The 26,850-nt window shown below is 46.2% G+C and overlaps 1 protein-coding gene across 11 annotated transcripts in view; it reads left to right on the forward strand.

The window, feature by feature from the left end:
• The window catches only part of LOC131203485 (C-type lectin domain family 4 member F-like), a 33,429-nt gene extending 7,456 nt beyond the window's left edge, over positions 1–25,973 (forward strand). The window contains exons 4-11 of one of the 11 annotated variants that reach the window (XR_009156404.1): positions 2,647–2,754; positions 3,636–3,722; positions 5,507–5,670; positions 9,797–9,900; positions 17,679–17,846; positions 19,121–21,144; positions 22,464–22,984; positions 24,658–24,705. Coding sequence is in view for 8 of the 11 variants with exons in the window: in XM_058193789.1 (XP_058049772.1) it covers positions 17,681–17,846; positions 19,121–19,228; positions 21,058–21,144; positions 22,464–22,624; positions 22,884–22,984; positions 24,658–24,841 (807 nt within the window). In the remaining 3 variants the exon portion in view is untranslated. The other 10 variants (XR_009156405.1, XM_058193789.1, XM_058193790.1 and 7 more) reach the window with 10 other exon arrangements.
• Positions 25,974–26,850: the final 877 nt, after the last annotated feature.

The following is a 26,850-nucleotide window of genomic DNA, read 5'->3' on the forward strand; positions in this document are numbered from 1 at the left end:
ATGAATAATGAATAAAATAGAAGAATGGATATTGAAAGTTTCCAATTTGGCTGAGATGGCTAAAATCTCAGCCTTCTTGAAAGACAATACGCAAGAAAAATATTTAAAAGAATGGAAGAATTGGATTGATTATATTCAAAATAGATATCAGATTAAGAAATTTCAGATTGCCTTTGAATGAAGGACGTTGTTTTTGATTTTAATGGAAGAAGTCAGGTTATGTGAGAGAGAAGGATTATAATTGTGTTAGATTTTAAAAATTTAATGTATGACTGTTTGTTTATTGAACTATACCTTGTGTTTGCTCCGGGAAGTCGGGGGGGGGGGGGGAAGGAGGGGGAGGGGGGAGGGAAGGGGAAAAATTTAATTGTTGTTGTAAAACTTTTTCAATTAAAAAAAATAAATAAATAAAAGAGATAACAATAGCAATAAATAATATTAACTAAATGAAGTATTATAAATTGAGGACTACCTGTATATGGTGGTATTATTATTATTATTATTATTATTATTATTATTATTATTATTATTATTATTATTATTAAAATAATTTTTATTGAGCTTTTCACCCTTAAAAACAAAATGAAGAAAAAACACAGCAAACAACCCCCCCAAAAACAAAAACACATTAAAAAAACACATCATAGAATAGAATAGAATTTTTTAGAATAGAATAGAATAGAATAGAATTTTATTGGCCAAGTGTGATTGGACACACAAGGAATTTGTCTTGGTGCATATGCTCTCAGTGTACATAAAAGAAAACAATTGGTTCATCATGAACATAGCATTACATGTTTTACAGCTCGTCATATCGGCAATGGTATATATTCTCTGTTCTTTTTTTACTCAATCCTATACATACTTATATTTACATTCTATTATTCTATTTACCAATCCAATAATTTGTATATGGTATTATTATTATTATTATTATTATTATTATTATTATTATTATTATTATTATTATTATTATTATTATTTACTTTATTCGTTAAACATGAAACTCAGTCGACTGAACATTCAAAAGTGCATCACAAATACCATTGACTGGTGCTGATGGTTGATAGGGGTTGCTGCCAGCGTCCTAGGTATCAACCAAGTACCTTCTTAAGGTGTACGATGCTCCAAGTACCGCAGTTTTTTGCAGTTCCGCTGATGTTATTGCAGGAAGCTGCAATTTGTTGATGTATCTTATAAAATTCTTGGACATGGTACCAAGTGCCCCGATGACAGTGGGCATCACTGTGACATGTTTCATCCATAATCGCGTAGTTTCGATGGCCAGGTTGCGATACTTCGTGGTTTTTTCCAGTTTTTTTTCTTTTTCTCCTGGTACCGCGATGTCAGTAAATTGTATGTTTTCAGTTTTCGACAACTGTGATATCTGGCGTGTTGTGTTCCCAAGTGACAAATTTTTAAAAAATTGTTTTTAATTGTATATTGTATTTATTTACCGTTGTTTTAGTTGGCTGTAAACCGCCCTGAGTCCTTCGGGAGAAGGCCGGTATAGAAATTAAATTATTATTATTATTATTATTTATTTATTTATTTATTTATTTATTCAAATTTATATACCGCCCTATCTCCCGAAGGACTCAGGGCGGTGTACAGGCATTTAAAAGACATATAAATACAATATAAAACAATTAAAAAACTGATTCTAACAAGCCCGTAAATTTAGAATTAAAATATCAAATAAAACCCAATTTAAAACCAATAATTTAAAATCTAGCTCAGCCCTGCACAATTAAATAAATACGTTTTAAGCCCGGCGGAAGGTCCGGAGGTCCAAAGCTGACGAAGTCCGGGGTAGTTCATTCCAGAGGTGGGGCCCCACAGAGAAGGCCCTTCCCCTGGGTGTCGCCAGACGACATTGCCGCGCCGACGGCACCCTGAGGAGACCCTCTCTGTGAGAGCGCACGGGTCGGTGAGAGATATTCGGTAGCAGTAGGCGGTCCCGTAAGTAGCCCGGCCCAATGCCATGGAGCGCTTTAAAGGTGGTCACCAAAACCTTGAAGCGCACCCGGAAAGCCACAGGTAGCCAGTGCAGCCTGCGCAGGATGGGTGTTATACGGGAGCCACGAGGGGCTCCATCTATCACCCGCGCAGCCGCATTCTGGACTAACTGTAGCCTCCGGATGCCCTTCAAGGGGAGCCCCATGTAGAGAGCATTGCAGTAATAATAATAATAATAATTATTATTATTATTATTATTGTTGTTGTTGTTGTTGTTGTTGTTGTTGTTGTTGTATTCGAAAGCCCTAGAAGTTCTTCCACTTTATGTTCCCATGACTTTTTGGACGATGATGATGGTTCTCTTTTATTCATTAAACATGAAACTCAGTCAACCAGTCAATGATATTTGTGATACATTTTTAAATGTTCAGTTGACTGAGTTTCATGTTTAATGAATAAAAGAACAACAACAACAACAACAATAATAATAATAATACCACCCATATGCAGGTAGTCCTCAACTGACGTTCATTTAGTGACCATTCCAGTGTGGCTGGCTCAGGAATTCTGGGCGTTGAAGTCCACAGGTCCTAAAAGGGCCATAGTTCACCGCTCTGATGTAGTGATGTAAACATCTCAAACTCTTTTACCATCGATGTGTATATATAACCCCTTTCTCCGTTTTAGATATTCAGCTGATTCAACAGCCCCCCAGTCCTTTCATACCCCCCATGGAGACCTTGAGGAGGACCCTGGCCAATGCCTTAAGAAAACCGGGCATCAGTTCTATAAGTGGTAAGTGGAGGCGGAAGAATCAGGCCCCTTGGGCTGGGCTCAGTCCCACGTTTGGAAAAAGGGAAAAAGAATTCCAGGGAGGAAGAATTTGGTGAGAATTCAGTGGGCCCAACCGTGCCAACCCAAGCGCTTGGATCCTGAGCTCTGCCCAAGTCGTCTTCTCCTTTCCAAAATCTCAGCCATCGTCTCTGATGATGGGACGGATCCCTTAAATGTGAGCCAGCCGTGTGTGGCAGCTGCCCAAAAAGCCAACACAGTCCTTGGCTGCATTAACAGAGGGATGGAATCAGGATCGTGTGAAGGGTTAGTACCGCTTTATAAGGCCTTGGTAAGGCCACGCTTGGAATACGGCATCCAGTTTTGGTCGCCACGATGTAAAAAAGATGTGAAGACTCTGGGAAAGAATGTAGAGAAGAGCAACAAAGAGGATGAGGGGACTGGAGGCTAGAACGGTTGCAGGAACTGGGCACGGTAGTCCGGAAAAAAGGACTAGGGATGACATAACAACAGTCTTCCAGTATTTGAGGGGCTGCCGCAGAGAAGAGGGGAACAACATGTTCGCCAAAGCAGGGCTCTCTAACCTTGGCAACTTTAAGACTTGTGGACTTCCAGTCATAAGTGGAAGGAGATGGGTGATGGGAATGATGAGAAGATTATTAGTAGTGCAGACTTACTAAGGGTTATCTACCGGTATCTAGCTATCTGTCTGTCTGTCTGTCTCTCTATCATCCATCCGTCTGTCTGTCTGTCTGTCTGTCTATCTATTTATTGGTGTCTGTCTGCCTGCCTGTCTCATTCTCCTGTCCTCCTATTTGTCGGGCGGTGGAGTTGCCTGACTATTTGCAACCTGCAGATGCTTCCAGAGTCTGGGTCTCTTTCAGATCTGTCAACTGCCGAAGAAGTGATTCAGCTGCCAAACTACCAGGAAGAATCGGAAAAGGCTTACCAAGATAAGAAGAACAAGTACCGTAAGTAGCCCCATTCCTACCTGGAATGCCGTCACCACCTCACCCCTCTTGACTTTTGATGACTCCGGCTGCAAAGGTTTGTGCTCCTGCTCAGCCCCTTGAGTGAATGCGGCATCAGAAGAGAAAGCCTTGGCCCCCCCCCGCTCCCCCCCCCTGCCCATTCTGCAGCCTCCACCAATCTCCCTCCATCTTGTTCCCCTTCTGACTTCCAGAGATACGACGGCTTTTGCGTGCCCAGGGGCTCATGCTGGAACTCTGAGCACAGCCGGTAGAAAAAAGCCCACCCAGGGGTTTGGGGTTATGCTCAAAGATACAAGCCTTCCTTGATGGTGGGGGGGGGAGGGGAGGGGGGAGGGGGGAGGGAGGATAGAATGGGGATGTATCTTATCAAGCCAAGGACCCTGCTTCAGGGAAGTCAAATACCCCATCTCTCTCCTCACCCCCCCACTCTCAGTGTACCATCTATGGTCTCTCTCTCTCTCTCTCTCTCTCTCTCTCATCATCTATGGTCTCTCTCTCTGTGTATCTCTCTCTGTCTCTCTATATAATCTCTTTCTGTGTTCGTTCATCTGTCTATCTATCTACTGTATATCGTCTGTCTATTACCTATCATTTCATGTCTGTGTGTCTGTATGTCTACCTCTCTCTCTCATCTATCTGTCTGTCTGTCTGTCTGTCTGTCTGTCTGTCTGTCTGTCTGTCTGTCTGTCTGTCTATCTATCTATCTATCTATCTATCTATCTATCTATCTATCTATCTATCTATCTATCTATCTATCTATCTATCTATCTATCTATCTATCTATCTATCTATCTTTTGTGTATATCTATCTATCTATCTTCTGTGTCTATCTATCTTCTGTGTATATCTATCTATCTATCTATCTATCTATCTATCTATCTATCTATCTATCTATCTATCTATCTTCTGTGTATATCTATCTTCTGTGTATATCTATCTATCTATCTATCTATCTATCTATCTATCTATCTATCTATCTATCTATCTATCTTCTGTGTCTATCTATCTATATCTATCTATCTATCTATCTATCTATCTATCTATCTATCTATCTATCTATCTATCTATCTTCTGTGTATATCTATCTTCTGTATATATTTAACTATCTTCTGTGTCTATCTATCTATCTATCTATCTATCTATCTATCTATCTATCTATCTATCTATCTTCTGTGTATATTTATCTATCTTCTGTGTCTATCTATCTATCTATCTATCTATCTATCTATCTATCTATCTATCTATCTATCTATCTATCTATTTATCTATCTTCTGTGTCTGTCTGTCTATCTATCTATCTATCTATCTATCTATCTATCTATCTATCTATCTATCTATCTATCTATCTATCTATCTATCTATCTATCTATCTATCTATCTATCTATCTTCTGTGTCTATCTATCTATCTATCTATCTATCTATCTATCTATCTATCTATCTATCTATCTATCTATCTATCTATCTATCATCTATCTACCTATCTAATCTATTTCTGTCTACCTTTCTGTTTCTACTTCTTGTTTCCTGTTTCCTATGTCTATTTCTATTATTTCTATTTCTATCTATTTATCTATCTAATTTATATAGGCCACCTACCAAAATGGATTCTGGGTGGCCTGCATCAATGAGATAAAAGAAGAACAACAACTGACAGATAGACAGACATCCCCTCCCCTCCCCTCCCCCCTCCCCTCTGCTGAATCACACACCGATTGTGAGCTGTGGATGTCAGCCAGGTGTTCCCACCTCTGCTTTTCCTTAGAATCCATCTATAAGAAAGGCACGGTGAAGTCCTCCACTCACTGGACGCTTTTCGAGAAGAACCTCTACTACATCTCGATCGGTAGGAAGACCTGGTACGACGCTCAGAACTTCTGCCTCTCCAGAGATTCCCACCTGGTCTCCATCTTAAATGACAAAGAGCAGGTTTCACTCGTTTTTTTCCCTTTACTGACCGACTTCTAGAGTTTCTTAAGCAGCTGCTTCATATGTACTCAAAAACCTCAGGGTTTTTTTGCATTCCTGTCGGCTCTTCTGTGTCTCCGGGCAAACATTTTGCGAGGACTAATTCAGCCTTTCCTATCTCTGGAGAAGTATGGTCAGGCTCGATGTCAGTCACATCAGAACAGGCTACCTACCTTTAGCGGTGGGTTTTCCTTTTGTGGAGGAAAGGATGATGGGGAGGCAGGTCATAACCTGTCTAAAGGGTTGACCTAGAGCAGGGCTCTCCAACCTTGGCCACTTTAAGACTTGTGGACTTCAACTCCCAGAATTCCTCAGCCAGCTTCTGAATTGAAATAGTCAAGGCTTAATATATATGATGTGCCTACTAGAAGATCAAAAAAAGGGACAATTGCTTTCCAGAAATGCCCTTTCCCTTTCTTTCTATCTGCGGCGATATTCAATATATACAAGTAGTCAGATTCAGTAACAATCTGTCTTCAGCAACTGTTCGAAGAGATGACAGGGCTGAAGAATTAATTTTACAACCACTATACAACCGTTCACAACAATTGTAGCTTCCCTTCAGTCATGTGATCACCATTACAGTCAGTCTGCATGGTTCCGTGTGTCACCCATTTTCCCTTCCATTGCCCTTCTCCCACAAAGTGCAGAGATTAAAGATGAAGAGATTAGAAAAGAGTAAGCGGGCACCCAGTAAGCAACCTAGCATATTCACCGTGGCCAGCACTAGCAAATTACTTTCAATGTGTACAATATTCCCATTGTACGCCTGCTTACTCTCTTCTGATCCCTTTCTCTCCAGTGAATGGATCTACAAACATTAATTCCCTTCTTGTTAATGATCCAGAACTATAGTGAGCATTTCAAAAGGCCAGAGAATGACTAAGAGGTGAACATAAGCCAAAGATGTGAAACTGATTACTCTTTTCGGTTTCTTTCTCTTTTTTTGAATATTTTTTTTTGTATATAAATAATACAAACATATATAAAAAGAGAAAAAAAACCACCAAATATTACAGTGCACCCTCCCCGAGATCATTTTTATAACTTATATTTCTTTTTCTATAACAGCTAAAAGATATACAATATATTCCAATTGTGCCCTTATCCCCTGCAAAACAAACATATATTCTTGAGTAGGTTTATTCCCTTTGCCTTCCACCAACACTGATTTTATAAAATCCCCCCATATTTCAATATAATTATTTACTTTAATCATCCCTTTTTAAAATTTAATTACTGTTGTTAATTTATCATTTTATACTCTTTTCGGTTTCAAGCCAAAAAGTACAACCACGGTCATGGGGTTTCCTACTTAGTAACCTCTCTGCTAAGTGATTGAGTTGCTGGTGCCAATTGCGAACGCTAAATGAGGACTGTGTTCTCTCATTCTTGACCTCCATCTCTTAATAGCTTATAGTTTACTTTATTGTCATTGCACGTGGTACAACGAAATTAAATGCCGTCTTCAGTGTACATTGTAAGTATAAAAATTAAAACACAAAGATACATCCTTTACATTCTATATAATTGAAATTGAAAACCTGATATTGCGCTGTACTGTAGAATTCAATATGGTTATTACCCTGGGATAGAAGCTGCTTTTCAGCCTATTTGACCTTGTTTTTATTGACCTGTACCGTCTGCCAGATGGTAATAGTTCAAAAAAGGGACAATTGCTTTCCAGAAATGCCCTTTCCCTTTCTTTCTATCTGCGGCGATATTCAATATATACAAGTAGTCAGATTCAGTAACAATCTGTCTTCAGCAACTGTTCGAAGAGATGACAGGGCTGAAGAATTAATTTTACAACCACTATACAACCGTTCACAACAATTGTAGCTTCCCTTCAGTCATGTGATCACCATTACAGTCAGTCTGCATGGTTCCGTGTGTCACCCATTTTCCCTTCCATTGCCCTTCTCCCACAAAGTGCAGAGATTAAAGATGAAGAGATTAGAAAAGAGTAAGCGGGCACCCAGTAAGCAACCTAGCATATTCACCGTGGCCAGCACTAGCAAATTACTTTCAATGTGTACAATATTCCCATTGTACGCCTGCTTACTCTCTTCTGATCCCTTTCTCTCCAGTGAATGGATCTACAAACATTAATTCCCTTCTTGTTAATGATCCAGAACTATAGTGAGCATTTCAAAAGGCCAGAGAATGACTAAGAGGTGAACATAAGCCAAAGATGTGAAACTGATTACTCTTTTCGGTTTCTTTCTCTTTTTTTGAATATTTTTTTTTGTATATAAATAATACAAACATATATAAAAAAAGAGAAAAAAAACCACCAAATATTACAGTGCACCCTCCCCGAGATCATTTTTATAACTTATATTTCTTTTTCTATAACAGCTAAAAGATATACAATATATTCCAATTGTGCCCTTATCCCCTGCAAAACAAACATATATTCTTGAGTAGGTTTATTCCCTTTGCCTTCCACCAACACTGATTTTATAAAATCCCCCCATATTTCAATATAATTATTTACTTTAATCATCCCTTTTTAAAATTTAATTACTGTTGTTAATTTATCATTTTATACTCTTTTCGGTTTCAAGCCAAAAAGTACAACCACGGTCATGGGGTTTCCTACTTAGTAACCTCTCTGCTAAGTGATTGAGTTGCTGGTGCCAATTGCGAACGCTAAATGAGGACTGTGTTCTCTCATTCTTGACCTCCATCTCTTAATAGCTTATAGTTTACTTTATTGTCATTGCACGTGGTACAACGAAATTAAATGCCGTCTTCAGTGTACATTGTAAGTATAAAAATTAAAACACAAAGATACATCCTTTACATTCTATATAATTGAAATTGAAAACCTGATATTGCGCTGTACTGTAGAATTCAATATGGTTATTACCCTGGGATAGAAGCTGCTTTTCAGCCTATTTGACCTTGTTTTTATTGACCTGTACCGTCTGCCAGATGGTAATAGTTCAAAAAAAAAGGGTGCCCAGGATGAGAATGTTTTGAACTATAAAAACTAATGTTTTTCGCAGAGAAGGAGAGAGAAAAAGACACAGAGAAAGAAAGAGATAGATAGATAGATAGATTCAATAGATAGATGTTGTGCCTCACTCGCTCCCCCCGCCGCAGCCGGGCCCCTCTTATCTCCTGCCAGACGCTGATAGTGCTGAAGAATGTCCTGGCGTGCCTCCAGCCCCCAGCCCTGGCACCATGCCCAGACAGGCCGAGCAAGACGAATGGCCTGACGTGCCTCCAGCCCCCAGTCCTGGCACCATGCCCAGACAAATGGAGCAACTAAACCCCTCCCCCACAGCATGTGAGCCTGAAGAATGTGAAGCCAGTCATGAGCTAATATTACCAACAACTGGAGGCTGGAGAGATCCTCGCTTCCGGAGAATAGAGAGGCGACGTCAGCAAAAGGAAGGGAGGGGCAGGCCTGGATAAGTGCTGAGTCATGGAGCCACACCCCATGGCCTATATAAAGGATCTGCTTTCTGGCATTCTCTGAGTCAGGCAAAGTCTAACTTGGATTGCTGAAGTCACATCCTGGTCTCCTGTCTGCCCTGAGAACTCTGACAGAACTTTGGCAAAGCTGCAGAGGCTTTGCAGCCACGCTTGATATGGACTTCCCCGACCCGGCCGTCAGAGGAGGAGTGGGACACGACAATAGATTTCAAAAGATCCAGCTTTCTCCTGCTGGGTATACAAAAACAGATTCCTTCTCATTAATATTCAGGGTGTACCGATGCCACCCATAAAGGACTTGCTGAATGCTTCTTACCCTTTTATATGTTTACTGCTAGACGGCAGGGAGTCAATTAAACTCAAAGCTCCTGTCCAAAGGTATCCCCAAGGCTTGAAGGCAACCGCTCCCTTGGGCCGAGAAATAAGGGGTTGGGGGGGGGAAAGCTACGGAGTCCTTACCGTCAACATTTGAATGGAAAATGTGCCTTACCTGCATGCCGTAAAGAGTCCATTTTTCATAGCCACGGAACGGCTTTCTTTGGCAAGGGAGCCTCAGCTGTTTATTGTTAATTGTAGGCATTTTGTCAAACGCGGCATTCCCACCCTGTGACGTTGGCTCCTTCTCTCCTTTTTTGGGCAGAAGTTCATCACTTCGCAGTTCAACGAGTCTGTCTGGATTGGTCTGAATGCTGAAAATGACGAAGGCACCTGGCAATGGTCAGATGGATCCAGATTAACAGTACAGTGAGTCTGCGAGCCACGGACTCCCCCAGCCCCCCCCCCAGCTGACGATCCTGCAGCTGATCACTAAATCTATGTCAGGCGTGAACAAGCAAACCCACACGTGAAGAGTTCAGACTAGCCACTTGGTTGTTCTGTTGGAGGAATGCGGTGGCTCACGAGGTTAGGACGCTGGGCTGCCAAGCGGTGGGGCTCGTATTTGAGACCCAGTTGCTACCGTGGTACAGGGTGAGTTCCTGTCACGTACTCCAGCTCCTGCCAACCCAGCAGTTCAAAAGCTGCTGACCGTGAGTAGATAGAGGGGTACCATTTCAGTGGGCAACTTAATGGGTACATGAAAAGAGCCCCCAACTCAACATCCCTTGAGCAACAGTGATGTCAACCCGGAAGTGCTTTGGTGCTGTTGACACAACTGTAGTAGTAGTAGTAGTAATTGTTTATTGCCTATTTCTCAGGCATCTTCTCAGTCTGCTGACACTAGATAAGGTTCTACAGCATTCTAGGAGGCTTGGGCCTTGCCGTTTGTGTCTATGTAGTGATTCCACACTGATTCCTCACTTGACTCTTGCTCCTGACCGGCATAGTCTCTCTCCAACAATTGGAGGCAGACCGTTTTGTGGGCTCTTTTGGTGCCACCGTTCAATAAGGCTTCTTGCCAGCGTCAGCCAGAGCTGCAGTTTCCTTACCATACCGAAAAGATTGAAAGATTTCAGGTAGTCCTCGACTTAACAACAGCTGATTTAGTGACAGTTTGAAGGCACAACAGGGCTGAAAAATGTGACTCATGACCATTTTTCATGTTTAAAGCCGTGCAGCATCCCCATGGTCCCATGATCAAAATTTGCTCGGAAACTGGCTCGTATTGATGACGGTCGCAGTGTTCCCGGGGTCACGTGATTCCCTTTGGCGACCTTCTGACCAGCCAAGTCAATGGGGAAGCCAGATTCACTTATCGGCGATGTTACTAAGTGAACAACCGCAGGGATTCACTTAACAACTGGACAAGAAAAAAATGGGGCAACATTCACTTAACGGCCGTCTCACTTAGCAAAGGAAATTTTAGGCCGGATTGTGATCATAAGCCGAGGACTACCTATACTGGAATGGGTTCTTTGTTCTTCTTCCCAGTTTTCAGGATTCTTTTGTTTTACATAAAAGTGGGGGAAATGTTATTTCTTTTTTTTTGTTTTGTTTACATTTATACCCCGCCCTTCTCCGAAGACTCAGGGCAGCTTACAGTGTATAAGGCAACAGTCTCATTCTATTTGTATATTTACAAAGTCAACTTATTGCCCCCCCAACAATCTGGGTCCTCATTTTACCTACCTTATAAAGGATGGAAGGCTGAGTCAACCTTGGACCTGGTGGGGCTTGAACCTGCAGTAATTGCAGGCAGCTGTGTTAAAACACAGGCTTCTTACAGCCTGAGCCACACCGCGGCCCCTTTACGATCACATCCTTCCCCGGCTCCTGCTATCCCCTTGCTCGCCAATCTTTCCAGCTTTGCAGATCAGTGGGAGAGGAGAGAAAAAGGTTCTGTGGGACTGGCAGGCGCGCATTTGGATGCTCAACTCCATTTGTGTGAGGTGTGGGCCCTTGCATGGGCGCATTAACCTCCATTTAGTATGAGCCGCGTGTGTTCCCACATGAACGAAGCTTCACATGGGCAGGTGAGTGCTCCCAGCTCATACAAATGGAGCTGCACATTTGCACTCGCCCACCACTTGTGCGGTCCAGTTCCAAACAGGCCACGGCCCTGTTTTGATGTCCCCTGTTCTACCTGTCATGCCCTCGTCGGAGCCTGAATCTGCGGAGCAGGATGAGCCGGTGCTGGAACCGAGGGAGATTGAGGGGGCAGCTACGTTGGCTTTGAAGGAATATGTGGAGGCCGAGGCAGCCCAGGGCTCCTCAGGATTGGGACGGCTTGTTAGCAGGGAGGAACGGGGGGCAGAATGAGGACAAGCAGTGGGCCCGAGGAGTGACAATGCTCAGGCGATGAGCAAAGACCATGCACTCCTGATCCCGGAGCACGGAGAGAAGGCAGGAACAGCGAAGGCCGACCCGACGACTCGGGAGGAGAGCGCCCCACTCCTCTTCACACCTGGGGACTGAGACTTAAGGAGACGCTTTGGGGAGGGGCATTTGTTGGGAACGAGCGCTGAATTGGTAGAGTTTGGTGTGACGTTTGGAATTTGCAGGGCTGCAAATGGACTCATTGTTTGTTCCTTGTTTTGTGGACTCATTTCCCTGTTCCTTTGCTTCGCTGGACTGGGCGCAGCCGTGTGCGTGTGTGTGTGTTCACTTTGCTCTGGGACTTGCCAAGAATGTGGGAGTATCTGGGAGGAAATTTGGAGCATTAAAGGGGAGTGTTGTGTCTTGCCCGCCCTCAGAGCAGCCGGGGCCTTCTTACCTGCTCCCAAACACTGAGGAATGTATGCCTCCCGGCCCAAGTCCTGGCTCCATGCCCACACAAACTGCAGAAGAAGGAGCATCTCCCTCCCCCAGCCCTGACTCCATGCCCAGGCAAGTGGAGCAGCTAGACCCCTCCCCCTCCTCCACAGCAGGTGAGCCTGAGGAGGGTTTACTCCCAACAACAGCTGATTGGAGTAATCCTCGCATCAGAAGATTGGATAGGCGGAGGCAACAGAAGGAAGGGAGGGGCAGGCCTTAATGAGTGCTGAGTCATGGAGCCACACCCCATGGCCTATATAAAGGATCTACTTTCTGGCAGTCTCTGAGTCAGGCAAAAGTCAAACTTATCTTGCTGAAGTCACTTACTGGTCTCCTGCCTGCTCTGAGGACTTTGCTAGGACTTTGGGCAGAGCTGCAGAGGCAAGCCTGATTCGGATTTCCCTGACCCAGCCGTCAGCGGAGGAGTGGGACACGACAGGGAGTTTGAACTCTCAGCTGGCTGTGTGACCTTCGTGCCTTGTCCCGGGTCATCCCGCTACCTGTCCATTAGACTTTGACGTCTCATTTGGGTGAGGATAGTCTTATAGTAACCTTTCCTTCTTCTGCACCCATCAGGTTCTGGGATGTTGGCAGTCCTACTGTCCTGAAGAAGTATGGAGAAGTGGAGCGAAATTGTGCTTTCATAAACCCTTCCGCTGGTGTATTTAGCTGGAAAGATGACAATTGCCATGCACTTAAACAGTGGGCTTGTAAGGAGATCATATTGATGGAAGATGTAGAATATTTAAGCCGACCCTAATACTTGAAGCCACCCTAGATGTGAAAACAGTTTTGTTTTTCTCCATCTGAAACAGTAAAATAATGAAAACACTCTTCTTGTCCTCGTGTCCTGGAAGAAAGGAAAAGTCATGAGGCTGATGTCATGTATAAGCTCTGCAAACCAAGGCCAGACCTTGTTCAACCGCCTCCTGAACACTGCTCATGTTTTCAAGACACGCTGCCCAAAGTGACCCAAACTGGTCCCAATTCATAGCACCTACTGGCTGTGTGCCGGGTTCCTCCAGCTAGACTGACTAACTTATGGGTCAGAGGTGGATCTAATCAATGTATTCATTTAATGCTGAGCATCATCTAGATGCCAGCTCAAACTATTCTGTCCAAGCCATCATATAAAAGGACGCAGATGCACCTTGTTGTGCATTGTTGTAGGCATCTCAGCAGCTTCTAGGCACCTGTGTACCTTGTTCTAGGCATCACTTGGACCTTATCCTCTCCAATCATCTGCAGACGGTCCTTCAAGAGACCATGATTGTGACATCCCAGTAGATACTGGATCATTTTCCATTCTGCGAAGCATGCCAGTGTCCACACAATCCTTTGATGTGATCTTTTCAGCAAAAAAATGGGGAGGGGACCCAAAGTTGCCCCACCATGGTCTTTGGAATTGATGTTCAGGCTCTGGACGGCTGGTTCTATTGGAACCTAATGGTAGGTGAGGAAAAGGCAGGTAGGAGAGAATGGGGGAGAGAATGGGAGGTGGCCTAGGCAGAAGGTGAGCCACTGGCTGGCACAAGGGGTGGAGGACATGCCACCAGCTGGCTTCCCTTCCTTCTAGGTTCCAGGATACCCAAGGTGGTAAACCTACTCATCAATGCCAATTAAGTTCTCAGTGCTCTAGAGAAGAAGGTAGATGACACAGTAGACAGTCAAGCTCCTGAGAAGTCTCTTTCCTTTCATTGAGTCGGCCAATCCCTGGGTTCCCAGGAGAGCTGAGGACAATAAGCGGATGGCACATCAGATGGAACACACCTGGAGGCCTTCTGGAAGAGCCATACCAAGCATGGAATGGAGCCTTTCTGAAGGCCTGCAAGGGATCCTGTTTGGTGGCAATGGAGGGAACACCAAGTCAGCCGGCTGCTTCTGTGGCCTCGTTCTGGACAGGATATGGCCCACTATTGGGCTGTGGCCCTGGGACCCCTGGCCTAACCCAACGCCACAACCGGCCCCATTCTTTTGTATAACTCCCTCCCTCCCTTTTATTTGCCACCCGTGTCATATCCAACGACTCTCAGCAGCTTACAATATAAAACCACCCAAAAAACTTGAAATCATCCATTATAAAAACACAGCAAATAAAACCATTAAACAAAACTAAGGAGACAAGATGGGAAAGAAAGGAGCTGGACACATGGGTGGGGTGGGGGTGGAGGTGGGTGAAGGGAGGTGGCATAATGCCTTGGAAAGGCCACACTTGGAATCCTGCATCCAGTTTTGGTCGCCACGATGTAAAAAAGATGTTGAGACTCTAGAAAGAGTGCAGAGAAGAGCAGCAAAGATGATTAGGGGACTGGAGGCTAAAACATATGAAGAACGGTTGCAGGAACTCGGTATGTCTAGTTTAATGAAAAGAAGGACTAGGGGAGACATGATAGCAATATTCCAATATCTCAGGGGCTGCCCCAAAGAAGGAGTCAAGCTATTCTCTAAAGCACCTGAGGGCAGGATAAGAAGCAATGGGTGGAAACTAATCAAGGAGAGAAGCAACTTAGAACTAAGGAGGAATTTCCTGACAGTTAGAACAATTAATCAGTGGAACAACTTGCCTGCAGAAGTTGTAAATGCTCCAACACTGGAAGTTTTTAAGAAAATGTTGGATAGCCATTTGTCTGAAATGGTGTAGGGTTTCCGCCTGGGCAGGGAGTTGGACTAGAAGGCCTCCAAGGTCCCTTCCAACTCTGATATTATTATTATTTAATTTTAATTAACTACCTCCAGTAGAGAAGCTCCCCCATTGGGTCCACTTCTTAAGAGCATCAGCAGTGTCTGTATTTGTATGAACCATTAGTCCCAACTGTTCAATGCAAATGGCTTATTTGGTGAATCTGATAAGACAAGAACATCTTTTATGGGTCAGGTGCTGTATGAGGGTGAAGGTTCATTCTCTCAGCTTCTGGGTTGGTTTCTGAGCATTTTGTTACCAGGCTACGTAACGTCTTCAGCAAAATTTAGGGGACGTGAGTGTTGGTGCTCTTCTGCTCATAAGGGCTACATGTGGTCAGTAGCACCTCATGAGGTCACGTCAGGTGAGAGTCTTGTGATGGGTCAGATGTGGGTCAGGTCAGGTGAGAGTCTTCTGATGGGTCTTGTGATGGAGAGGTCATTGGGAGGGGAAGTGCTGGTTGGGGGAGTGGGGAGATTGTGTGTCTTGGTTGAGGGTTGGTGCCGTCACTGGTTGGCCATGCAGTTGATTTGAATTCTGAGGGGATTGTAGGCTGGTTGTAGGTCGATGTGTCTATTGATGGACTCTGGATCTATTTTGCAGAGATGCCTCCTGGGGAGGGGGCTCAGCTCACTTTCCCAACCTGCATGTTATAGAATGCTGTAAAATGCATATCTCCACACAGCACCAGATTTGGAGAAGTGACCCTGGCCTTCATTGAAAAAAAGACACCCCTCCCTGCCAGAGCTAACTAGCTCCAACTGCTTCTTGGGGCAATGGGGACCACACCAAAGAGGGGCTCAGTTAGAATGGAACAGAATTCTTTATTGGCCAAGTGTGATTGGACACACAAAGAATTTGTCGTTGGTGCATAAGCTCTCAGTGTACATAAAAAGACAAGATACGTTCATCAAGAATCATAAGGTACAACACTTAATGATAGTCATAGGGTACAAATAAGCAATCAGGGAACAATATCAATATCAATATAAATCGTAAGGATACAAGCAGTCATACAGTCATAAGTGGAAAGAGATGGGTGGTGGGAATGTTGAGAAGATTAATAGTAGTGCAGATTCAGTAAATAGTTTGACAGTCTTGAGGGAATTATTTGTTTAGCAGAGTGATGGCCTTCGGGAAAAAACTGTTCTTGTGTCTAGTTGTTCTGGTGTGCAGTGCTCTATAGCGTCCTTTTGGAGTTGAAACAGTTTATGTCCAGGATGTGAGGGGTCTGTAAATATTTTCCCAGCCCTCATTTTGACTGATGCAGTATACAGGTCCTCAATGGAAGGCAGGTTGGTAGCCACTGTTTTTTCTGCGGTTCTAATGATCCTCTGAAGTCTGTGTCTTTCTTGTTGGGCTGCAGAACCAAACCAGACCTTTATAGAGGTGCAGGTGACAGACTCGCGTCAGACTCAGACAGACTCTGATGTTGACCTTCTGTTGGGAAACGCCCATCCAGGCAAAGAGGGAGGGATCAAGTGGGGAGCCAGCCTAGAGTCCTTGCGCAGTCACAAGAGACTTCAGCCTGACCATCCCGAGGTTCCATGGAAACTAGTCTTGTTTGTTCCCAACGGAAGGCAGATTCTCTGGGGTGATTCCTGTACTATATAGGTGGGACACAATAAAGCGGTCGACTGGATCCTGTCGCCTGTGGATCGGGTTACTTGCGCCTGACACGGGATGCCTTCGCCCACGCCAGAGGAGCCATGAGCCAAGCGGTGGTCTCCATTTCTCAGGGCACGGCCCCCATGATGTCACAATGCCACTTTCCCTTCCATCGGCAGGTCTGCTGGCGGCTGTGAATCTGGCGAGGGGCCCCAGCAGCCGACTAGCAGGCGGTTTGAGCCTTGGAGGAGGAGGAGGAGGAGAGAGGCACTTAAAGTGGCAACAGAAGGCAAGGAGGAAACGCTGAGGAGGAATTTTGTAGGAGTTGAAAACGGGCACAAAGGATGAGCAAGGGGACACCTTGAGTGGGATCCAGAGTCTCCTAAAGGGAGTCCCCAAAAAAAGGTAGGTTGTGGACGGCCAGCTGTCAGGGAAATGGAGGAGCCGACTCCTGGACTGGGCAGAGGGTTGGACTAGATCAGGGGTCTCCAACCTTGGCGACTTTAAGACCTGTGGACTTTAACTCCCAGAGCTCCTCAGCCAGCAAAGCTCTGGGAGTTGAAGTCCACAAGTCTTAAAGTCTCCAAGGTTGGAGTCCCCTGGACTAGATGATCTCCATGGCCCCTCTCCCTACTACCTTGCCATTCAACCCAGACTCATCTCTGATGTTGATCCCTCTGGTGCTGAGGGAGCTCTCTTTTCAGAGGTATTTTCTAAACGTTCCCAAAGAGTTTTAGCAAAACCCTGAAGATTTCCTGCTTGCAAAGGGTTGTATTTGCATTGTTTTGGAGGTGTTGCTGCACCAACGTCCCCCCCCCAACCCTTTCCCCCTCCCCAGCGAAGTCCTCCTGTCTTCAGAGGATCAAATGCAGGAGGAGCCTGAATTCATCCACTCTGTTTTTTAATTAAACAAATGTACACGGCCGTCCGACTGACACCTGGGTGAAATATTCCTCAGACGGAGTGCGGCTTTAGTTCCGGGTGATGGTGGCAGGTGGGTCTCTTCACGGCCTTTCTCTCCTCTCTGCTTCCTGCCCTGAAGCCATGGGACCCAGGCCGGCCAAAAGCCAAGTTTCGATCATAGCTCCTGGAGGCGAGAAGAAAAGCCAGATGAATCCCTTCAGCCAGGTTTCCTCCACTGTCCTGTGGATTCTTCTCGCCACCTCGGCCACCATCTGCCTCGTGGTCCTGATGATAGTGAGCTACCTGTGTAAGTCCTGCTTCACCCGCCTGCCGTGTCCTTCCACCTTTCGTTGGCCACAGGCTGGGGGAAGGTGGGAATCTCCTTCCCTACCAGTCTCGTGTAGGGTTCATGGGATGCGTGGCCAGAAAATGGGGGGGGATGGGTGGGGAGCTGCCCCCTCCCTTTGTTCAACATGGGGTGGTTTTTCTCAGCCCCACGTGACCCAGGGTCTCCAGAGATGTGGAAGATGAGCATTGACCTGTGACTGACCACTGAGACGCCGCCATCCTTCCATGTTCGGTCACTGGACGAGATTCACCTGTGCCCAATTCCCATCCCCCCCCCAACACAGAGCGGAAAAGGGAACAAATTTCAACTCTTCACCCGCCGAACGTGCAAAGGGGATCCAATTTAAGCTCCGATCTTGTAGTAGGCTTGATTTCGGATCCCCCTAGTAGTCAGATCCGTCCACAGATTCCCATAGATTTTGCTGGCCTTCCAGGAAAGCCCCACAGGGAGTTCCACATCTCAGAGACAAGATCCACGAGAAGCCGCTGAAGGGAAGGCGTCGTTGGGCACGAGTCAAATCTTTCTCTGGTGCAACAGAAATGGAATGTCAGCCAAAACGAAAAAAAAATAACGGGTGGTTGTGTGTTGTTTTTTTTTTGGTCATTGCGCTGACCACATAACGTTGAGCTACAGGATTGTTCTCCAGGCTTGCTCTGAATCAGGCGTCTCCAACCTTGGCAACTTTAAGACTTGTGGACTTCAACTCCCAGAGTCCCTCAACTGGCTGAAGAACTCTGGGAGTTGAAGTCCACAAGTCTTAAAGTTGCCAAAGTTGCCAAGGTTGGAGACCCCTGCTTTGAATAACGTTCCCATTGTATCCCGTTCAACATTTCAACGTCCTTAGAGGCTTTTAGGGGCCTCTAAGGCCTTCCATCCCCCCTCCCCCCGAGCTATGGGACTGCAGATTTGTGTTTTCCTTGGTGACTGATGTCCCGGAGCTCGAATAGCGCAGGTCTTGGAGGGTCATGGGCTGCTCCCCTCTTTCTCTCCCAAACTCTTCACTTTTCCCCTCCAAAGCTCTCACCAAAATCCAGAACTTGGCTTTCTGCACAACTTTCCCTCTAAAACTCCCCCAGCTGTTCCCAGGGGTGGGGCTGAGGGGCAGTGGGGAGGTGTTTCAGGTCTCCCCTGGATGGGGCTGTCATGTCGATGTTTATTTAGGGTTACTAGTTGAGAGGTTGAATGGGGGGCAGCCGGAAACCCCACCATCTCTGCTTTCCCAACCCCCTCAGATGCGGCCTTGGTCAACAAACCCCCCCATCCGCTTGAGGAGTCGATGAAGAAGCTGGGGATAACCATGGCAGTTGGCCTCAGAAGTCCAGACCTCAAACACGAAAACCGTAAGTGGATTATTTTCGATTGTTGAGGATCAGCGCCCCCTTCCCTCCACCAGAGGAGGCTGTGGCAGACTCTCCATCTCTCCCTCTCCCTCTCCCTCTCCCTCTCCCTCTCTCTCTCTCTCTCTAATTTATATCTATCTCCCAATCTATCTTTCTAGCTCTTGCTTATTCTATCTATCATCAGTGGTGGTATGCAGCCGGTTGAGACCGGTTCGGGTGAACTGATAGCAGAGATCGCGGGTGGGCCTGCCCACCTGCCTCTATGCCATCCTATTTAGGCAAGGTTTTGAGGCCGGGCGCATGTGTGGAAAGTGTGCACAGGGCAAACCAGTGGTAACAAAATGTGAAACCCACTGCTGTCTATCATCCATTTATCTGTCTGTGTGTCTGTCTGTCTGTCTGTCTGTCTGTCTGTCTGTCTGTCCGTCCATCCGTCCATCCATCCATCCATCCATCCATCCATCCATCCATCCATCCATTCTCTCTCTCTCTCTCTCTCTCATCTATGTATCATCTATCTATCTATCTATCTATCTATCTATCTATCTATCTATCTATCTATCTATCTATCTATCTATCTATCATCTCTCTCTCTCTCTTAGCTCATCTATGCAGCTATCTATCCTCCCTCTTTCTGAGCTAAGAACGCCTTTTCCTTCGGTGTTCTCAACATTAGTAGCCCCAAAACGCCACAGGTTCCTGAGGATGTGCTGTGTAAGAAGCTGAAAGGGCATTTCCTTCTGTGTTGCCCACCCCCCAAATATCTGCAGGGCCATCTTGTTCCCTTCCCTTGACACAAAACCAATTCTTGCAATGGATAAAAGTCAACCCAGTTTGCATTTCAAAGATTTTTTGCAGCTTGAATAGCCAGGCGACCTCTGGCTCTTCCAGTAGCTACATTTCAGCATAATTGACTTCTTCTCCTGTATTTGATGTTATGCATTGAAATTTGTTTTTTTGAGAAAGGGTTTCCAGAGGGGCGTATGGCACAACCCGTTGAAGACCCCCTGGTTTAGGGCAGTTCTCAGCAAGCACCTTCCACCAGGGAATTGAAGGAAGGGTTGTCACTGATGGGAGCATCATTGCTCTTCAACCGGTCACGCCCAACGGCAGCACCGAACCGAACACGGCCACGGTTAAGCAAGTTCAGGCCTCGAATGGGAGAGAGGCAGGAATTCTCCAAATTCCCAGTCTGAGTGGGGAGTGGGATGCCCACTCCGCTTCTGTGCGGTGCCGAGTGTCCGCTGACTCCAAAGGACGGAGGGAGAAGGCCTGGGATGTGTCAACCTTGGGGCCATAGATATGAAGGGCCAGATTTCTCAGCTCTGGAGCAGACGGATTTAAGCTGCAAAAGCCCTGCTTGTCTAAAGTCTGGCAGCCCCGAGAAAAATCCTAGGTTTTCTCTGTAAATGTGCCAGGACATTTATGTCAGGGTGTCTACATTGTGTACAATTGTCATCCAAGAAAAATGGTTTCACTTCTGCTCTGTTGCTAGTTAGACTTTTTCTAAAAACAACCTTCCTTCCTTCCTTCCTTCCTTCCTTCCTTCCTTCCTTCCTTCCTTCCTTCCTTCCTTCCTTCCCTCTCTGTCTCTCTCTTTCTTTCTCTCTCTCTGTCTCTCTTTCTTTCTCTCTCTCTCTTTCTTTAAAAAAGATCTCTTAGCTTTCTAGGGGTGCTTTGTGACAATTGGGCAGGATGTTTTCCATATTATTTACGTCAAAAGCATTCACTGCTTTGGAAATGACACTTTAAGGGGGCCAGAAAGATGGGATAGAGACACCCAGGGAAGGATGTGTGGAGAGCGAATAAACTTCCCTAATGCCGTTTAGCCCTGAAGGTTGCAGAGGAAGCCGTGAAGCTACCAGACCACATAAAAGACTCCGGAAAGACCTTCGAGAGCCAGAAACTAAAGTACCGTAAGTTGCAATATTTCCAAATGTGGATGGTCAGCAATGACTAACTGGATTTACAAGGATTTACAAGGTGTTACAAGGTGTTGAGGAAGGTCTTGAATAGACTTAAATATGGTGTAAACCTGGGATTAAGCAGGGAACACATGAGCCAAGGAGCTCTCCGTTATTATATTCCTGTAATTGCAGGAAAAAAAACAAACATTTTCCTGGAGGGAGCTTAATTCAAAGGCTTCTCCTTAACTTTTATTGTGGTCAAAAGAACAAAAATGGTTTCTATGACAGCCTCATCTGACAGTTCATCTTTTTCTTTCTTTCCTTGGGATAAGTACAGGTAGTCCTCGACTTACGACAGCTTGTTTAGTGACCGTTCGAAGCTATAACAGCACTGAAAAAAAGCAACTTATGAGTCTTTTTCACACTCACAACCATTGCAGCATCCCTCTTTGTGGTCATGTGATCAAAATTTGGACGCTTGTCAACTGACTCGTATTTATGACGGTTGGTGCCCCGGGGTCACACGATCCCCTTTTGTGACCTTCTGACAAGCAAAGTCAATGGGGAATCCGGAGTCACTTAACAGCCGTGTTACTAACTTAACCGCTGCAGGGCTTAACCTAACAATAGTGGCAAGAACTATTGTTAGGTTAAAGTGGGGCAAAACTCACTTAACAAAATGTTTCTCAGAGTGACAGAAATGTTGGGCTCAATTGAGGTCGTAAGTCGAGGGCTGCCTGCAACACGGGTCACTTTCTCTTTATCTGTAACCTGCTTTCTCCCAAGAATCTGAAAGCTGGTGGCGTAAATAGCAATAGCCCTTAGACTTATATACCGCTTCACAGTGTTTTCCAGCCCTCTCTAAGCGGCTTACAGAGTCAGCAACTTCTCCCCCCAACAATCTGGGTCGTCATTTGACCGACCTGGGAAGGATGAAAGGCTGAGTCAACCTTGAGCCGGTGAGAATCGAACTGCTGACAGTGGAATGCGGAGTGAGCCTGCAATGCTGCATTCTCACCACTGCGCCACCATGGCGCTAGATCCTGAGTAGCCCCCTGTGGCACATCTTGCCCAGAGAAGTGGTATTCAGCCAGGCCGCCAGTGCAACTCCTCAACTGAGACTCTACATAGGTGGCAGTTTGCCACCCTTTCCTTGTTCCGGTGCCTTAGAACTGGGAACTGCACCCTCCGGATCGTCCCCTTTGTCCTTACAACGGTGGAAACCATCTGATGTACTGGGGGAGAGGGGCTTTTGTTCGCCTCCCCTCTTCCCAGTTACTCAATGCTTTGTATTTTTCTAACCCTTCCCCCCCCCCTGTTTTACGCAGACTCCCTCTTCAGGAAAAGTCAAAAGTCTGGGACGGAGTGGCGTCCTTTTGGGAATGGCCTCTACTACGTATCCCGGGGGAAAAAGACCTGGTACGAGGCAGAGAATTTCTGCATGTCCAGAGAGGCCCATCTGACCTCCGTCCTAAGCTCCGAAGAGCAGGTGACACCCCTCCCCCAATTGTTCAGGCCTTAAAGAACCCCCCGAGTCTGCTTCTTAAACGGGAGGACCTGGACAATGCATCGTTCCCACGGCTGAGGGCTTCCTTGGACCGGCTGGTTCCACAAATGCGTTTTATACTGAGATCAAGACTGCTTCTCAAGGGGATCCTGAAAGGTCCCTGGAACTGCAGACCAAGAGGGCAAAGGCTAAGGGGCTGCTCCTGGATTCCCTGATCCCATCTTTTCCTTTCCTCTTGCAGAACTATGTGACTTCGCAGCTCACTCAGCCGGCGTGGATCGGCCTGACCGATGGAGGACGAGGAAGGTGGGAATGGACCGATGGCTCCAGATTAGTAGCCCAGTGAGTCTGGCAAGGCCGGGGCCCGGAGGGGATGTTGTCACCTGTCACCAGAGCTGCAGGAACCCTCATGCTTTGCTCATCCCTTCAGAAGTCCCGGCAACACAACACGGGTCTTTCCTGCCCCATGATGGGGCAAGATGCAAACTTCTCTTTCTGCGTCCGAAAGGTGCTTTTTCAAGAGAGCAACTGGACTTTCTTGCTTTTCTTTGAAAACGTTTCGCTTCTCATCTAAGAAACGTTTTGAAAAAGCACCTTTGGGACAACCATGCCCTGGCGCAGTGGTGGGTTTCTACCGGTTCGCCCCAGTGGCGGCAGTGGGAGGCTCCGCCCGCCCACCCAGATGTCATCACGGATGCTCTGGGCTTGGGCAGAACCTTCTGCGCATGTGCAGAAGTGCCACGCGCGAGTAAAGCATGCACGCTCCAGTTCCGAACCGGTAGCAAAGGTAAGTGGAGCCCACTTCTCTGGCTGAGAATCTCCATACCAGTTCTCTTTCTGAGCCTCACATAGGCTTAGCGCACAGGTTTCCTTGATCATGGCAACGTCCATGCTTCCCGGCCTTGCTCTGCACTGCTCAGGTGGGGTTATGACACATAAACAAGTGTGTTTTCATTCATGGTTTTCATGAATGAAAGTAAATACACGTGTCCCAGGATAATGTTGCAGGATCCAATCTGAGTTGGTCACATTGCAATGAACAAGGACGTGCATTCAATTTCACAGCTATTACTATTGTTGGTTGAGCAGGGACAAAAGTAGCCAGAGAAATGATTGACGTCTGGGAACTGGGCCCCTTATCAGTCAGTAGGAGTTCTGATTTACCACCAGCCTATCAGTTACTTAGGAGCACAATGCACACAAGGAAACAGCAATTAACAATTTAATAGCCAGCCATCAATACCCCAATTAACAACTAAAAGCTGCACACAACCAGGAACTATATCAGTGCAACATGTAGAACAGCTCAGTGCACACGTTCTGGGGCGAGAGAAGTTCCCTGAAGATGGGTTCCAGCATGAGCCCAAAAGCTTGGACGAATAAAACTTTAGTCCTGGTGACTGATTCAGATTGGATCCTGCAAGGATTGCTGTTCTTCCATTTTCAGATCCCATGTGAAAGTCACACAGAAAGTTTTAGAAAAGTTTGCCTTGCCTCTCCTCTAACAAACTTGTCTTCGCCAAACAGGAGGTTGTGGAAAAATTCAAGGACTTGGGAAACCTACCCATTTTGCATTCCTCCCAAAGTATTTCAAGTCAAGGATAATGAAAACCTGAGAGGGGGGTCAGCGTGAGGCCACCAGGCCTCCAGAAATGGGATTGGAGAGGGACCCAGCATCATTCCCAGAGAGGCTATGCAGGGACATTCTGTCCAAGGGCAGTTTCTGGGGACATCTGCAAAGGGGTCAAAGAAATCAAGATGGCACTCATGTGCTCTTTTTGGCATGTGTCCATGTGGACATATCGGAACCCTTAGATGGGAAAGGGGGAAGAGAGAGGGAGAACCGTGTCATGAAAGACGAGGGTTTCAGCAACATGAGAAAGGGGAGATGTTTCTGAGGGATGGGCACTGCCTGCCCCTCATTTACAGTCGCACCACTAGGGATGGCTGTCTCTCCATGTCTTCAGTCTTCCTAGGGTGTAAAATAATCCTCTTCCCTTCTCTTTCTCACCAAGGTTCTGGTCTCAGGGCCAGCCCGGCCCCTCGGAGCACCTTGGAGACGGAGACCAAGGCTGCACAATTATCGTCCCGTCATCCAAAGGACAGAACTGGAAGGACATTGACTGCAATCAGTTGAATAGATGGGTTTGCAAAGGAACTCTGGGTGCTGAAGAGCACAAAATCCATCAAACACATTGACCAGAGCCAATGATGTGGACTCGGAAAATTTTCACTGGGGGGGACAAACTCCATCAGCTATGCCCGATCACGAAGAGGCCGTGAATATAATCTTTTATCCAAGTGTAATTCGTCCAGTCGAGAGAGATGGGAGAGAGGCCGATCTTACGTGATCTTTTAGGGTCAAGAGGTGGCCTTTTATCAGAGCCCAGCAGGGCAGCATTCACATGGATGTTGTAATTTTGTCCTTGAGGCTGATCCAAGCCTTGAAAAAGCCACAGAGTGAGTGGACAGGACACTTCTGGGTGAGCAATCAGCTGTTATCTCTGCCGAGATGATTTCCCCAAACAATGCTGGGTGATCTGGCTCATCTGTCACCCCATTGGTCGCCAGGGTGGATTCAGCTGATCTCGCTAGATGCCCCCTTCCCACCTCACTGCTCCATGTGCGTCTCCCCTCAAAGCTCTGCACTCAGGGGAAGAGGACGATCACCCCAGATTGAAGGGGTGTAATGATCTTCGGTCAGGGGGAATGGATAGCTGTGCCCCCCTTGCTAGAACCCGCAAAGAAGCAGAAAGCCCAGCACATCCAGACAACAAGCAGGACACTTGAAAGGCTCAGAGAGTCAAGGTGTTAATACAGACTTCTTGCTAGGAGAGTCAAAGGATTATGTGTTGTTGCACCAATTTAAAAACAACCCCAATAAGAATAAAATAGGAGAAGACACTGCCAGGAAATTCCGGGACGCAGGCTGGAACAAGAGGTTGGAGAAGCAGGCTGGAGGAAGGAAGGGTCCGATCACATCCATCTCTTTCCCAAGAGAACTTCCTGGAGGTAGCCATAAATCCCCCAGACGTCAAGCCCAGCTCTAAGAAAATGAACTCAGCTTTCTGATCTCAGCTTACCCAGAGACCCCATAATGCAGAACAAAGACTGTGCACCTCTAGAGAAGACTGCAAGAGGAATGCTTTCCTTCCTTCCTTCCTTCCTTCCTTCCTTCCTTCCTTCCTTCCTTCCTTCCTTCCTTCCTTCCTTCCTTCCTTCCTCCCTCCCTCCCTCCCTCCCTCCCTCACTCTTATTCCCAGTTTCTTCCTCTCATTCGCATCTTCCTTCCTTCCTCCCTCCCTTCCTCCCTCCCTCCCTCCCTCTTATTCCCATCTGCCTGCCAGCCTGCATGCCTTCCTTCCTTCCTTCCTTCCTTCCTTCCTTCCTTCCTTCCTTCCTTCCTTCCTTCCTTCCTTCCTTCCTTCCTCCCTCCTCCCACCCTCCCTCCCTGGTCACCTTTGTTGTCAAAGCAATTCTGGGTGGCAAATAAAGTTCAAAACTAAGAATCACTGTATAAAGAAACTATTAAAACATATCACGAACAATCTAAAAAATGGTGTCTGAGAATTTCAAAACCCTACAAAGCAGTGGTTCTCAACCTTTATAGTGCTGCGACCCCTTTAATACAATTCCCCATAATGTGGTGACCCCAACCGTAAAATTCTTTTCGTTTTGAATTTATCGCACCTGAAGCCGTCTTGGCTAGCGATCTGAACTGCTTGCGATTGCCTTGAGGACAGAGGCATTAAAGCGGAGACTTCTCCCCTATTGTTTATTGCGCCTGAAGCCAGATTAGGCTCGCGATTGGGAGTGATTGCAGCTGGCTTGAGAGGGAGACATCAGAGCAAAGATTTCTCTCTTTTTGAATTCATCGCGCCTGAAGCCGAATTCGGCTAGCGATTTGAAGAGCCTGCAGCTGGCTTGTAGTCAACTATTGGAGCACGATTCTTCGACTCGCAAGTATACTTCCCATATTTCCGATGGTCTTAGGCCACCCCTGGCAAATCGTCATTCGACCCCCAACGGGGTCCCGACCCACAGGTTGAGAACCGCTGCTACAAAGCAACATCAAGCCTCCTGGCCTTTCACAATTACCCCTTGTAGGCCCCACCCACGCCCAGCCAGTCGCCACTCCCTTCTTTCGGCTGCTCGATATTCCACAGAATTCAATGTTAAATGCAGCAGAGAAATTGCTAACTTTTTTC

This window comes from Ahaetulla prasina, chromosome 8 (assembly GCF_028640845.1).
Source record: "Ahaetulla prasina isolate Xishuangbanna chromosome 8, ASM2864084v1, whole genome shotgun sequence".
NCBI lineage: Eukaryota > Metazoa > Chordata > Lepidosauria > Squamata > Colubridae > Ahaetulla > Ahaetulla prasina.